This window comes from Anas platyrhynchos, chromosome 1, assembly GCF_047663525.1.
Source record: "Anas platyrhynchos isolate ZD024472 breed Pekin duck chromosome 1, IASCAAS_PekinDuck_T2T, whole genome shotgun sequence".
Taxonomy (NCBI): domain Eukaryota; kingdom Metazoa; phylum Chordata; class Aves; order Anseriformes; family Anatidae; genus Anas; species Anas platyrhynchos.
In genome coordinates this window covers 188702671-188719010 of record NC_092587.1, presented here as the reverse complement: position 1 = coordinate 188719010, position 16340 = coordinate 188702671, and the positions used below count along the sequence as shown (strand labels likewise).

The window sequence follows — 16340 nt, the reverse complement described above, 5'->3', positions numbered from 1 at the left end:
TTTGGTCGTCTATTATTGCCAACTCCAGTTGATACACGGGCTTTTGTAACAGAAGGTGCCCCAAAATAGGATCCAGATAAGGACTAGAAGATGCTAAGAATGCTGAAAGCATTTCAGACATCATATTTTTGGCAAACCTTTAATACATACTGGTATGATATTTTTCTGAGTCAATAACATTATTGACTCATGTTCCATTGATGGTCTACTACAAACTCCAGCTCTTCCCTTCAAAAATTGTTCATTGCTTCAGAACAGTTCTCCATCCTACAACTTTGCAAGTGCTTAGTGTTTCACAACGATAGCCTTTAGTCCTTCCCAACTTCTCAAACTGTGTTGGTTATACCATTTCTCCCAGTGATAAAGATCTCATCGAATTCCAGGCCTGTCTTCCCAAGCACCTGCAGTTCCTCCCAGCTGCATAGTTTATCCCACTTGGTGGAGCCTCACACTTTGACAATGAATCATTAACAACTATTTTACTGCTATATACAAAAGCTTTTATCATGGCCTAGGCAGAAATCATTCCTGGCAAATCCATGTTGCAATGTCTTCTATCAGATAACAGTTAGATAATGATTCAGTCGGGTTGTTCCTTGGTGTCTGGGTGCACATGCGCATGGATGTGTTTGGTTTTGTTAATTTGTGCTGGAGAGATTGTGGCAGCTCCTTACACTGTATATTAAATGCTCAGTCCTTGGACAGGACGCAACATCCAGGGCAGGGACATGACTAACCATAAGCAGGTATTACGAGAATGATGCAACACACAATAGGTTTGAAATCTTTACCACACAATGATTATAAAATATTTTTTCTGGCACCTGTCATTGCAATGATCTTAACAAACAATGCCTGATTAACCATCCCTGCTCCCCATGAACACGACATAGTTATCGTCTTTATCTTTTAGTTGGGAAAACTCAGGAACAAGGGGCATAGGGGCTAAGTCCGTACTAGGACTGCTATAATACTTAGAATAATAAAAATACTAATCAAGTGAGACAAGTCTTAGGAGAAGAGCAATGTTGGATACTAGACAGAAAATTTTACAGTCTCCCTGTCAAAAGAAGGTGCTGCAGTCTTGCTAATGGGCGGATCTCTTGGAGGAGTAATTTTTGTATTCTCTTAGAGATTGAACCTCAGTCAAAAAATATCTGCATATCTATGTTTTTAACAACATTTCACGATTCTGGCTTAAACAGTTTTAAAACTGCTATTTTCTTTCACAGCTGACAAGCCTGTATTACTGTAATTGCCAGGAGGACAGCAAAGATATATGCTGCCTAAGCCAGTAAGTGTGCCCAGCACAGCTTGCCCACTGAAAAATGCTGCCTGCTTCGGACCGGCGTGGCTGCAGCATTTATCAGGTGGGGCACTGTGCTGGGCTATGAGTGACATGCTGAAATGCTGTTTGGTTTTAGGAGTGCACAGAATGCACACTGCTGTTGGAAAGCCTGAGAGCAAGGCTTTATGTGAAGAGCTTCAAAGACACAATGAAAAAGCAAATAGAAAACATCATTTAAGCACAGTAATCCATCCAAAACCTGCAGTGATTCATAGCTCGGCTGTGTAAGTTCCCTACCCGTTCACTCTAAACACGTTCCCTTAAATGCTAAGTCGTGTTGGTGTGATAGCACTCCTTTACCAGAAAGGCTGATGCAAGCATCTGGCTGCCTGGCAGGATGCTTGAGAGGTTTTTATTTTATTAGATGTATTGCTGTGGGCATAGAGCAGGTGGGTGTAAAAATAATCACTGAGTTACCGCCGGTGATTTTACGGGGAAGAAAGTACATGCAGCTCCTGAAGTACTTTGAAGATCATTACCATTCTTCTTAGCTAATTAAGTCTTGGATAGTTACCATTACTTTTGCTGTTGCCTTAGCTACAAACAGGTTTAGATGACTGTGTACATACTGTGATAGTGAAAATCCAAGGAAAACTGGAATTAACACCCAGATTAGTGACTGCCCTGGTTATCAGAACAGGTAACCACAAAATACAGTGAAATTCGTTATGATTTTGTTGCCCGTAAGCCACATTAGCCTAGGTTGTAGGGGAAGGAATTGTAATTAGGGAAAATGAGAAATTAAACTCCATAGGGCTGTTTTTAGTAATGTGTTCCTGGTGTTGTGCATTTGCTGTTGTATATTTACTTTTTACCAAAAAAAAAGCAACTTCCAACAATGCTGCTGTTTTGAACTGAACCTCCATGGTACAGCAGTGCTCATCTCTGTATGGACCCTGTCATTTGTCTTTTATATTCTTGCTGTTGGATAGGAAATAATACAGTATTATTACAATACTGTATTAGGTATTTTTATACCCAGGAGTCAGAATGCGGACTTCTGGCTTCCTTTTAATGTAGTCTTTCACCCAGGGGAATATTTATTTGTTTTGTTTTGTTTTCTCTAGATGGGTCAATGAGCTAATAGTGAAGTTTGCTTTGCTGCCCTTCTGACAAGCATAGTTGTAGGTTTGGTTTTAAGGGTTTGGGGTGAAAGTTTAGCCTTGTCAAAGCCAATGGAAAACCTCTGGTGATTTCAGTCAAGGTATAATTCTAGCCTGTCCCACTCTTATACTTCCCAGTTTGGACACCGCATTATTTGACACTTTACATCCTTGCTCTGCTGTACTCTAGGCAGTAAGGAGTCAGCTTTCTTTACAGTCAGGACTTCAGATTTGCTGCCTGAAGTCTTCAGCACTCATGACCTTCATTCTGCAAAGTCTAGGAGCCACATGCCAAAGGTGTAAACACTGTGTATTTCAGGAAAGAACACACACAATTCCAAAACAGCATTGTATTTTAATCGGTATCAAATCTATTTGTAGGTCAACCATGCAATGTAGCACACAGAAATAGGTGCAAAGTGTTTAGTTTCTATTATCTGAACATTTTTTTTCCCTACAAAGCAGCTTTTTAGAAAAATAAAAACATAAACAGAAATCTCAGAGACAATAAACACCTCCTGCTAGAGCTATTACCCTCTGATATTGCAGTTCCAAATTGAACTCCTCTCTTGGCCACTTCCAGCCACATTCCCAATTTCTATCTTTTTTTTTCCCTTACATAAAACCTGGTTGCCAAACTGCTAGCTGAAGATACTTAACCTCATCTTGCAGGCGTTACCAGTTGTGGTGCAGCTCGTTTGAAGTTCCAGTTAAAGGCACTCTGGGAAAACAAACTCACCCCCCTATGGAGTGGTTAGGTTGTTAATGAGCTTTTTCCAGCTGCATACGGCTAGTACAGGAAGGATTTACACAACATATTTGATTTCTAGCACTGATCACACATGTGGCCTTCCACTAAGGGCTCATGAAGTCAGCAGGATGTAGCTGGTAGCAAAGGCAGTGTAAGTGGTTGAAAACAAGCTGTGGCAGAAGGATAAAATGCTTACAGTAGCTCTTGGCTATTAAATGTATTATTGGTGCATACGTTTTCTATTGCAGTAAACAGACTTTCATTAGACACGTTAGGCAATACATGGCACATAGAAGTAATACAGAAAACAGACACCACAAAAGTGCTTTAATCACGCTTTCGGCAGAAAATAAAAATCTTGTTGTTACAAAAGAAATGTAATACTAGAGCACCGGGAACGTAGATAGCTTGTTCTTTGTGCTCATACACAGAACAATGCAGGAACTTTACCAAGCACAAACCTTGTATGTGCCAAACTTTGTTCTTTAGAGTTGAATTAAGGATGTTTTCAGAGACCAGGTTTCCAGTTTCTCATTATTGACTTTCCATCATTTTGTTCATGCTTCCAAGGATGTTGTTCCTATTTTTTTTTCCCTGCTCCCCTGTTAAAGATTTCCATCTGCAGTCAAGCTGCAACACTGGATGCAGCACACCAGCAAGGGGAGCCTGCTTGTGCTCCACTTCCAGGGCACAGTGAGGGGTCACGAGTCTTAATTAAGGCAGCTTTGTTTATCCAACAGTGATAAACTTAAAAGTATTTGAGGAGACAGATGCAAAAAAAGAGAACCTAAGATAACGTTCATTCTTTTGGGAGGAAAGCTAATTATTAAAGCTAAGAAGAAACAGGCAACTTTCTAGAAGTGAGTTCAATGGGCAGGCACTTGGGAGGTTCGCTGCACTGCTACATGTGCTGGTGTAGCTGCCTAGGACAGGCATAAAAGCAGAACACGTTTCAAGACTTCTCTGGAGAAAAGACTGACTCACATAGATCAAGTCAGTAAGGTACAATGCACAGCTCAGCAATGTGAACTTTAAGAAAAACACCAAATTCTCAAGATCCTCCTCATTTCTGATTGGGACACTCTGCTATTTCAGCTCCGCAAATTGTCTGTAATTCTTGCTGAACATATGGCAACAAGAGGAAGGGTGTTTCAGTCTCACAACGTGGAATGTCAGAGACTGGGAGTGGTTTGGTGCACTCACTCCAAAGGTACCTCAGAGTGGGAGAAGGTTTCATGAAGAAAAGTTACACAGGATGGATGAGTAATAAGGGGGGGAAAAAAAAAAACATTAATGGAAGGAGCACCAATAGGTGTAATCTACTGGGTATCATGCTGTAAGTGTTGAAGCACTTCTGGAAAACAAACAGAATGAAACAATGAGGCAATTTTTCTTGATCTTTACTGAAAAAAATGTTAAAGGTACACAGCTGAAGGAGGCCCAGTCAGGTGATAAAGTGTTATCAAATAAAATCTGCTGTACTGAGATTCTCCACAAAATGTTGGGGAGGCAACAGCCCTTTCCTTTCACCTGACCAAAAGAAGGAAAAATAAACTTAATTCCTCCCACTGCTGCAGCCCCTGGGAGTGGAGGGAGGAGCACTGACCACCCCCAGCCACATACGAGTGGCTCCACAGTGCAGGAAAAAACAAATAATAAAAAAAAAATGCTGGTCCCCAGCAAAGCTGATAGCATTTGCTAAGGAATTCATGTCTCTCCAGAATGCTTAGAGAGAATAGGACACATGCTATAATGATCCTGTCTGTCTTCTCCAGGATCTGGAAGTTCCTCCCAAAAAACCCTTCATCCCACTTTTGACCAAAACTCTTTGTTTTTGGCCTGCCTCTGAAGCTGACACTGTGTTTGTGATTCCCTGCTCTTTTGTGGGCACTAGAGCCTTCTCTGGGCTTTTCCACTCCCCCTTTTTGAGAAGTGACCATTACAGCAGGAGGCAAACTTGGAAAAGCTGCTGCCAAAAGACTTTTCTCTCTATTTGTGGATGCAAGAATACTGAATTAGCCCATAACCTTGAAATTTGCCTCAGTGTCAGCTTCCCAAGCAGGCTATCATTATAAAAATATGCCCTTTTATTTGTCCTTTTCTTTGAGTGTGAAAATATTGCAGATTGTTTTCTGACACCTAAGAAAATTTGAGGGAAATGGGGAGCTAGGACATCCTGGAACTGGGAGATTATTTTAAAGCTGCTGTTTTCCTGGATTGTTTCATGCAGATTTTTGCCACTAGGTAACACAACTCAGCCAGATTCAATGTCATGCAGATCCCGGACACAGCAAGCATGAAAATAGTAAAGGTGGTTTTCTCGGTGGGCCGAGACACAAAGCAGTCCACTACATTGGGGCAGGGCCACGCATCACACTTCACCAGGCGAGGCATCTGGTACCCATCATACATGTAGTAGAACACGTACATGAAGACCGCTTCAAAGATGATCCTGAAGAAGATGCTGCTGGTGTACGTCCACCACAGGGGACCTCGAATGTGAATCTTTTCGTTCTTCAGCTCTTCTATATCAATTTTCTCACCGTTTCTGAAGCGCCGTTTCTTCTCGTGCCTGGTGTAAGCTACGTGCATGGCCACCAGCAGCGCAGGCGTGGAGACAAAGATCAGCTGCAGGGCCCAGAGTCTGATGTGAGAGATAGGGAAAAAGTGGTCATAGCAAACATTTCTACACCCAGGTTGAAGGGTATTGCAGACAAAATCTTGTTGTTCATCTCCCCAGACTCTCTCTGCAGCCACGACCAGGATCATGATGCGGAAGATGAACAGGACCGTGAGCCATATCTTCCCGATGCTAGTGGAGTGTTTGTTTACACCTCCCAAGATGGCCTGCAGAGATCCCCAATCCATCTTCTCTTCTGTGTCCTTCTACCTGTAAGATGACATAAAACACCAAATAGTCACTTTTCAAGGGGCAAAGAATCATTTCCAGATCTCCTATCAACAAGAGGACTTCCTAGCACTCACTTGAGAATCATAATATTAATGAAGGTGGCTTGCATTTCACTATCTGTACATTCATGGATTCAAACAGCCTGGTAGACTCTCTCCTTCCATATATTTACAAATATCAAGGTGTGCTTGTCCCGATTTCCTAACAAGGCTTTTGGTAGGCAATAAGTCACACCTTCGAATGTATTTCCTCCCTGCATCTTCTTGTGCCATCCTTCCCTTTGAGATATTTCTCCCTGTGGTTGGCTCTTGTTGCTTTGCCTCACCTCTGTGTTTCCCAAAGCAATAGAAAACTATACCACTGTATAAGTTAATGCCACATCTGGACAAAACAGATGATTTTTATAGAATTTCTTTGCCAACACCACAGCCCTAGAAGACTGGGCTGTACTTGCTTTGCCTCCCAAGTAAGTAACACTTGGCCATCTCTGTCAGAAGCCCTCACTCCTCCCAGACACCTCCAGCAGGCCCCCAAGGCTGTCTGCTGCAGCTCAGACGCATCCTTTCCTTGGCAGGGCCTTCATCACTGTAAGTACAGCGTTTGATTATGTCAGTGGTGCCAGAAACCTCAAGCCAGCTCTGTTGGGCCACATGCATAGATAGCACTAACCGGCAGGCACAGGAAGGCACTGCAGAGCCTGCCACATTCATCCCTATCTCATCAGAAAAGGAGACGAGCAGAGCCAAAGAGTTGAGAGACAAAGCCCTTAGCTAAAGAGTTTATGTTGATTTTCTAGATGCTATCACACCCCAGTAAAATACACAGGAGACTGAATGTCAGCAAAGTCCTATTTCAGCTTTCCTCCCTTCCTCATACTCCTGAGGAAAATCTATACCTTGTGAAAAAAGAAGCTTAAGTTCTGCAGAAATCAGAGTCCAGCCTCATCTTTCACTGGTCAGCAGCCATTTGGAAACTCTCCCTGAACTAGGCAACACACGAAATCCTTAGCTGGAAGCTCACACAGCTGGGAGCTGCTCCGTGAGGTTCGAGCTCCAGCCTTGCATGGGAGCCACAGAGCCCCTTCTGCCCCGGGGCAGTGCACATGCTTTAGGGTGAGCACGGTACCTTGCAACACCCGGCTGGTGAAGTCTCCAAATCCTCTACTTCTCATATAACAGGAGAAATAAAAATAAATACCACTTCTTCACGCCACTGCCGTTACGGTATGACCGAGGGCTCAGCGTGCCCCAACACATACCCTTGGTAAGAGGGCCTCGCTTGTACAAACAGGCCTCGAGGCATAAGGCACAGGTCACACGAAGAAAGGTTAAATTGGGTAAAAGAAAATAAAAAAGCCTCAAGAAGGTGCCTGCGATTCCTCCCACTGTTGGCGATCTCACACTGCTGAGACCAGCAAGGCTTTATGCAGCTTTTGATGATGACCTGAACCCATGGCCGTGATCAGATACTGGCATCTTTGGGTTAAGATTTCCTCTTATTTGAGTGTAATTATTAAAATAAATATGAAAAAAAAAAAAGAAAAAAAGAAAAAAAAAACATATATATATATATACACACACATGTATATTAGTGAAGTATTTAAGGGGGGGCTAACCGGGACCGAAGGAAGGTTATCTGAGTGCACACCCCATCGGGATGAACAACCCAGGCTCTAAGAGCGGGCTCACACCGCAGTTTTGAACCAGAGCTGTAAAATTTGTGGGAAAATACGATAAAAATAACACTACAGGACAGCTACAAGACACCTCCCTGCTCAGCTGCCCCTTCCCAAAGCGCCCCTTCCCTTCGACCCGGGTCCCCGGCAGGCACCCCCTAACCCCAAACCCGACCCCACGGGCGGGCAGGAGCCGCTGCGGAGCCTCACCTGGCAGGGCTCGGCTCGGGTCCGGGTCCGGCGGTGTCAGCGGAGCGGCCGGTGCCCGGCTCGCCGCCCCGCGGCTCTGAGGTCCCTCCCCGCTCACCTGCCGCCGCTTTTAACCCGCCCCGAGCCCGCCTCCGCCCGCCGGGGCCGGGCCGGGGAGCGGGGCCGGGGCTGGGCCTCAGCCAGGCCGGGGCTAGGCGAGGCCGCCCCCCCCCCCCCCACACCCAAAACCCGAGGCACCAGCCCCTTTTCACTCTTCTTTCACCCCCACTGCTGCCCCTTCGCAGTCTTCTCAACACCATTGTTCACAGCCCAGTTTTGGTTTCCTGTTTTTGTTTTTTCTGTGGCCCAAAATCCTGTCAGAAAAGAGCGCTCTGCTGCTGCTGCAGAGAGGGTGTGAAAAGGCTGGGAGATGGGGAAGTGCCGTGCCCATCGCCTCTGAGATAATAAAAACTTCTCCAAGAACATTAAAGCGCCGCTGGGAATGGTTGTGTTTATTTTGTTTTATTTGTGTGTGTTATCTGTCCCGCGTATTGTGCTAAGCACGGAGCTGGGGTTTATGAGGCGTGCCTGGAAGTAGGAACGCTTTCATCAGCAGTGATTCAAATGTAATTTAAGCTTGATCTGGTAATTTGTATAGATAACAATTACAGAAAACTAGCACTTGTGTGTGTGCGTGTCTGCAAAAATGGCTAAGTGACTTTGCTTCTGCAGTGGGAGGTGTAGAAAATAAAGTCAGATATGTAAGGTCTTGAAGAAGAAGAAGAGGAAGAAGAAGAAGAGGAAAAAGAACAAATGTCAGAAAGAACCAGCTATATTTTATAAAACAATACCAAAGTTTGAAAAATCTGACAGCAGTAACTGTAATGCTCGAAAGAAATCCTCTGCTCATGTTGCTCATGTTGTGGGTTGTAAGATAATGCAGAAATGAAAGCATTTCATAAAAACTGGAAAATACTGTTGTAATTTTCTCAATGCGGAAATGGTTATTAGCTTATTTCCAGATTGCAGAATTCTTGGCATCATCTTCCAGTAATCTGCCTTAGAGATTTCCAAAGGTTGTGTCTCCATCTCTTCATTTCACAGCCCACAGTCACCTCCAGAGGCTCTGTCTGGATGAATACTTATAATAGCCTTTGGTTCACTTTCTGGCATTGCTTTGTATAATCTTTTGATGTTGCCTGCATCTGGATTATAAAAATATTTCACATTTATCCCATATATATCTCAAAATCCACAAAATCATAGAGTAATTATCTCAAAAACTTAACTACATATTGTGAAACAACAACAACAAATATTTAAGAGCTGATTTTATATGATTTCATGGGACACTCTTGACTCCTCACCACTAGGAGTAATAGCCAGTCACCTTTTCCCTGTTCAACTCCTCTCTGCATTCATGAATGCAGAAATTTTTGTTGTATCCTCTCCATCCTTTGTATTTTGCACTGGAAAGCCTTATTTCTTGCATCCATGTCATGCAGGAGCTGCTATATACTTTTATCATCATCATCACAAATCTTTATGCCTTTTAATGAGAATGGTCCAAGTACCTGCAGTATGCACAGTTTATATATGTACAAAACAATGTTTTCTGCTGCATTCTCCATCATTTTCTAGTAATCCTTATTTACTTGTTTCCACTTTTCAGGCATCTCAGAGCAAGGAGTTGGCTTTCCCATGGTCACTCCAAATTTTTTTCCTAAGACTTCTAGCAGCTAGAGCTGGTACCTCCTGGGGTACATACATCTACTTGAACAGGTATACTTCGGATTGATTTTCATCACTGTGCATTAGTTTACACCAGCTGACACTGAGGTTCATTTGCCATTTTATTATCCACTATGGATAAGATAACTATCCACTATGGAAAAGATCTTCTGCTATCCCTCATGGCCAGGTTTGGTTTTGATTATGATGAAGCATCAGATTTTCAATGTGCTATTCACAAGTATTTTGATTTTTCCTAAGTCATATCTGTAGCAACCTCCTTATTCATCACTCCTGTTAAAGCAATGCTCTTTCAACACCTAGCAGCTTCCTTGCTACTTGTCACGCAGAATTATTTTTGACCAACTGGAAATATAGCTATAGAGTCAGATTGTATTTTGGAAATAGTTTTCATTTCTTCAAGGCTGAGCTAAATATGTTACACCTGACATTTTTCACCAACATCAGCAATAAAAGTACCTTCCCAGTTCAACTCAGCATGTGTAACCGGTTTGTCTCCACATTAATTCTTCAAACACTCATTTTAGTCATGCTAAGACCAAAACCACCACAGTTTGATAGTCTTTGAGCTGTCTGTTTGGTCTACTTCGATATCTTTGCACACACATTAGTGTCTGAAACATGCGTCCAAACATTATTTTCATGTTCACGTAAATTGCCATCCCAGCGTTTACACAAATGAGCCTTTGCATTTTATGCAACAGTGCCTGAAATATTGTTGACAAAGTCAGGCTAACGCAAATACCCGGTCATAGGAGCTGGAGTCTGTAAAGTCGTGCCCTCCAAGTCTGATGTATGGCATTGAGTTCTTAAAATGCACCACAAAGACCACTGAAAAGAGAAGACAGTGCAGTAGACACCAACCCTTCCTTATGCTCACTGACCAGCTCAAGCAATTCAGTAGGTTCCTGGAGAGGGATGCAGTACCTAGCTTTCCTCCACGAGTTAGATGCATCTTTACCATTCCTTAAAATTACTCTGCAAAATTTTTACACAAAACAGCTTGGGCACTTTCTTTTCTGGTGGATGTGTAGAATAACAGAGAATTTAAACCAGTTTAATTCAGCTGTAAAACAAAAAACCAAACCAAACCAGAACAAAACAAAAAAAAAAACAGTGTGACACTTTACAGTAACACTTCTAAAGTGTCAGTGGCAGCCTGTGCCCTTGTTTCACCCCCTTCTGGCATCCAGAAGGATTCAGTTTTGTAGTGTCTGTTTGCCTTTTCTCCTTAATTCAGACGGGTTTGTATGGCTGCCTCACCATCCCAGGTCCTTCACCCAAGCCATGCGGCTCTGGAGGACACCTTCCTGGCCAGACCTCGCAGCTTGTGCAGTGTCCACAGGCCCACCTTCCCCTGGCCACATCTCACATGAGCTGCTGGCATGCTTGTGCACAAAAGCTCCAACACTTTCACAAATAAAACAGAGTTGGTGGATAGAACCTATATTTCTTATCTGTTGCTCTAAAAATGTTTTGGGAGAGGGTTGCAGGTCTCTTGTCAGAGGTGGGATAGTCCCTTTCCACAGAGGGGTCCCGTTTCACCCCCAGCTCCATCATGCAGTGTTCTGCAGGCCCAAACGGAGGAAGGTTTGTGAGGGATGACCGTGATGTTCTTTGCTTCTAGGGCTGTGCTTTCATCTGTCCCTCAGAAATCATCTCCCCTCAGGGGAGAGTGGGCGCAGGGTACAGGACAGAACTAGTGGCAGACCTAACTTTTGGCTAATTCCTGTCATTTGTTATGCAAATTGCATACCTGCAAATGAACTATTATAGTTTAGGCTGTTAGAGTTTTAACAGGTTTGCCAAGAACGCGTCAATCTTTGATGCTTATCTGAGGACCTTTTGTTCTTCCATATCTCCTGGAGCACACAGAGCTTAGAAGAAGCCCACATTAATTTGCTTATTCAGAGATAAGAATAAGAAGAAGCCAGTGAGAGAAATCGGTGGCAAGCACTGAAGACTGGGGAGAGAAATTGCTAAGGGTAAAGGTGATGAAAGCTGTAAAGGACAGAGGGTGGGCAGTGGCTCTGAAGGACAGGCTGGATGCCACCAGTGGGAGAAGGGCCCATTCTGTACACCCCCACAGAGGGAAGGGGGGGACGTGGGAGGAGAGCTTTCAAAATAAAACTTCTGCTGTAAATCAGTGGACTCAGTGACAGGAGCTCAAGCAAAAGGGTGGGGAGAGCAGGCAGCATCCAGAAACGATGGATGATTCCACCGTGGAAAGTGGGCTGGATTCATGTTTTGCATTGTTTCAATTCAATCTGAGAAAAGTGCCTTCTCTGGTTCCTTTTGTCAATATTCAAATCACTGACTTACGTGACTAATCCAGCAGTTTGCTGAGGTCTCAAGTGCAAGTCCTGAATCAGATTAAAAACAAGGACAGCATGATTCAGTAACGACTTGGTTGCACCTATGTATGCATCATATTAGCCCAGTCATTTATTGAGTGCAAATACATGGTGGGAAACACTTCCTCTTGCTCACCTATTCGAGGACAAAGTAATTGAACTGGGTTTGGGAAGGAAGAGTCATGAGGAACTAAAGGCATACAGATAAAACCTCGGGCTCTTAAAAAATAGCCAAAAAAAAAAAAAAAAAAAGTTAAAAAAAAAAATTACTTTTACAAAGAGGTTTCCAGGCAGAAGCTACACGACAAAATGTGCCACCCACAGATCTATGTTGAGTGACTGCTGTGGTCTGAGATCACATCTGTTTGCGTGGCTCTCAGGGTCAGCTGCAACCTCAGGACCCTTTGGGTGTCATCTCCAAGCACAGTGCTTCTCCCTGGAGCAATGGGACATGTGAAGCCATAGGAGATGCATATGGGCATAGGAGATGAAATAAGGGCAGGTCATCTTCTCAGACACACTATTTCTTTTTCGATTCCTCATTTTTTTTGCATTCCCAGATTTTAGACTTTTTTTCACTTGCATTTCTGCTACTTGTCACTCATCCCATCAGATGGCTCCTTCACAACTCAAGGCCAAAAGTTCTTTCTTTATTCAAGAAGAAGGTCTCCATCGCCACTTAGGGGTGAAAATAATTTAGGACTCTGCAAGGTGGTCATGTGCATAAGTTGGAGAACGTTTAAAACCTGCTGATTTTTGGTGGCCATCTGTACTCAGTGGAGCAGATTCAAGGAGAGCATAGCATGACCGGGTCACATACTGATGCTGGTGGGAGAAAATCTTCAGTGCCTGGAGAGCATTTGGGCACCGAAGCATGCAAAGCTACGTGCAAAGCTGGCACCGGTCCTCCTATGCAGAAACAACACCAGGAGGGCGCCCGTGATGTCAAAACCAAGCAGGCAGCTGCATGCTGAAGCTTGACTGCTGTTAGTCAATGGGCAACAATTTGGAGCTGGAAAGTCAACTGAAATTATGCAAGACTGTGAGACTCTGGTTTGTACAGGAAGTAATAAAGGAAACTGAAGCAGTAGGCTTCAGGAAGGGCTGTTTGACCAAAAGCCATTGAGTATATGATGAAAAAAAGGGTATATTACCAGATTATGCATGTGCTGAGAAGGTAATTGGAAGCTTACCCCATGAAATAACAGAGGCTGCACTGGGGAAGTACAAGCCATGAACAAACCTTAAAGAACACAAAATAGGTGAGGCGGTAGTGTCTGCCCAAATCTGCCCCTCCTCTTTGGGAGTAGGCTGTTTTGAGTGAGCGCTGTGTTTCATCAATGTCTACGCTGGACACCAGACAGCATTCAGGAAGGGTTCAAACAGTGTGTGCTCATTGATGCTCTGCAGACTTGAAAAGATAGCAGCGATGATCTGTACACCACCTCATAGCAGCAGAGCGGGGAGTGAAGGCAGCTTGGCGGAACGATTCTGCTGACCTGGAACAACCAGAGACAAAACCCAACAGCAAAGGACATGAAAATGCTGCTGAGCTGAGGGCAGATCTCTTTGTCAGAGGGAGGCAGGGTCTGCTTCTCTTGGGGCAGGTGGGGCTGGACTATGGCGTGGTGTTGCCGCTTGGAAGGACTCCTCTGGGTTCATGGCACATACAAACCCCAGACTGGTAACACGAGTTGCAGACAGTGCATTTGAGATGTAAAAGCTGATATGTAAACACAAGAGTAAATCCAGAGGAAGTACTAGATACTCAGGTAACACAAGTTAAATTAATAAATAAATAAATATATTTTAATGAAATAATTTTTCTGCATTTGACTAAAATGTCCTGAGGCCAGTAAGTGCGACCCTTTCTGTGCCCATATTTTTGTTTGGGCTACATTTCTTTGCTATATTTCTTCAGGTGATAAATGGATGCTAAGTATAAGCAGGTGGGCTTTCAGTATTTGAGGGACTGGTTGATAATGACCAATGCTTGTGATTTAAGATCCACACTCTGATAACATTGGTCTACAATAGAAGACAATAGCCAGACTGCATGAGCTGTTCATAGAAAGAGTCAGTAATTAATGGCAGTTTAAATCATTGTGAACAGCCTCGGGAAGTGTGAAGTGGTTGTTGCTTTGTATTCATATAATTTTTATAGTCCTTGCCTGTAACAGGTTGGAAAGGAGTAAGGATGTTGGCTCTTCCCTGGCTTTGGGCAACAAGAGGTGGAGAAGACTGAGAATGGCAGTATCCCTGGGGTACAAGGGCTACCGGTGAAGAAGTCCCTGGACCCCTCCTCTATAGCATGAACTGTCTGGCTGCTGTTTCAGCCTCTCCTTGACATCTTTATACACTTCACAATAGCACTTCCAATTCTGGCTTTCCTAAGGGTCCCATTTCCTTGCCAGAAGGGCAGTGCCTTCTCAGCCCTGTCACTCTCCCCGATCTTTTGGTCAGCAGCTGCCACAGGATGCAAAAACTAAGAACTTGTCTCAGTTCTGCATTTCTTTTTGGGGAGGACCAAGGAGTCCCCAGTGTGCAGAATGCACCAGGGAGAAGAACGGCTGTTCCCTGGGCCTGGCTCAGGCTGTGGAAAGGGACTTCCAAGCTCTTTGGGGAAACAGTTGTATTCAAAAAGATAAGCTGCAAACTGCTAGGATCTTCCCTGGAAGGTCTCTCCAGGATTTCTGTGGAAATGCAGGTGTGTTGGAGCTGCACAGAGCCAAGGGAAAGAGCTCAGGAGGTTCCCTACTCATAGACTAAAGCAGCTGGACTTGGACCAAGCCGAAGGGACCAGATCATTAAGGAATGGAGCAGTAATTACTGCTAAATTCATTTAAGGAGGGAGCCTCCCTCCCCTGGGGATGATGGAGACCCAGGGAAGGTCAATGTTGCAGGCACCAAGGTCTCTTCTGTTGATTGCAGAAGTCCCAGCAGAGCCCATTGCAGAGATCCGTGGGCAGGGATCGTGGAGACACAGCAGCAACAGAGCCACCATGCCAAGCAGTGCCAAAGAGCCACACAGCATCTCTTCAGACATGCCACCGAGATTGTTCCTGAGCAATGTATGCATTCAGGCTCACAAAATAGCCAGACGGACACAGGACATATCCCTTTCAACCAATACCCCAAGAAAATGAAATAATAAACTCCTTGGGCCAGGAATGTTTCTGTGTCTGCCCTTCACTTTATTTAAATACAGCATGAAGGGCAGGGAAAGGTGGACGTCCAAGAAAGCCATTGTCTTTTGCAATGTTTGCATTACCCAGGTACTCTGAGCACTTGAAGGCTCCAGCTAAGCAGGTACTTGATGACTTGCTGGGGTATTTTTACAGGCCAGTATATCATTTCTTTTGTTAAGAAATACGTTTCTGACAGGTTACTCCTCACTCTTACTCAAAATTCTTTCACAATGCCTAAATGTTCCCGTACAACCTTACTTTCTTACGAGTAAATGCTGGCAGAATAAATTGGCTATGGAAAAACAGATCTATTCCTTTAGTATCTGACCACGTAAAACAGTTTGAAAGAGGGGCTGAATTTTGGGAACGCTGAAGGGGAAATGCCAAAGCCACACGCATTAAACGATTGCAGCCTTGTGTGAGCTGGAGCTTCCTTGCCAGAGCTCCTTTTGTCTCAGCCCCCAGCCACCAACTTTACAGCAGCTCCTTGCACACTCAGCTCATGGAAAAAAATGTGAAATGAATCAGGACTAAACTGATGAAGAGGTGTTACTGCTAGGTGTTTAATTGTTATGTGTAGAGTGTCAGTGTAAGGCTGCTCGTAAATCAATCGCAGCAGTTTCTGTAATTTCAAAGGAGATAGAATCTACTGGAAAGTGTCCGACAGACAATATTTCCGTGAAGCTACAAGGAAATTTGAGGTGGGATTAGTATGTGCAGTTTCCTGTTCCCACCAGGGACTGCTGTAGAAACATTTTATTTCCAAACTGCAGCCCGCAATCACAAGTGAGTACATTCTTCCTTGTGTCAAGACACGTTGCATTGTAGTGAAGCTTATTGTACATGCTGGGAACAGGAATTTTGCCTATAAATCAGCAAAATACACATGCATGCCTATAGCTCCAGGGACATGAAATGTTGGCATAGAACAAGATTGTTCTTGCCCTTTTAGCTATGCGTAGCTCCGGTTTCCATACTTAATTGGATTTGCATCTCTTTTTCTTTTCTATGGCACTCAGCACACTTCCAGTACTACCCACTAGCATAGTCGTACTGCCTGCTGATGTGA

The 16340-nt window shown here is 43.9% G+C and overlaps 1 protein-coding gene across 1 annotated transcript; it reads right to left on the bottom strand.

The window, feature by feature from the left end:
- Window positions 1-2786: 2786 nt before the first annotated feature.
- Window positions 2787-8156, bottom strand: LOC101797522 (gap junction beta-6 protein). Its single transcript, XM_027468877.3, has 2 exons — window positions 7999-8156; window positions 2787-6092 (listed from the first exon to the last, which is right to left on the bottom strand). The coding sequence occupies exon 2, from the start codon at window positions 6068-6070 to the stop codon at window positions 5393-5395; it is 678 nt and encodes a 225-aa protein (XP_027324678.1). The 5' UTR covers window positions 6071-6092; window positions 7999-8156; the 3' UTR covers window positions 2787-5392.
- Window positions 8157-16340: the final 8184 nt, after the last annotated feature.

Excerpts from the sequence above, each read along its gene's own strand:
- LOC101797522 (XM_027468877.3), bottom strand. The coding sequence starts at position 6,070 with ATGGATTGGGGATCTCTGCAGGCCATCTTGGGAGGTGTAAACAAACAC.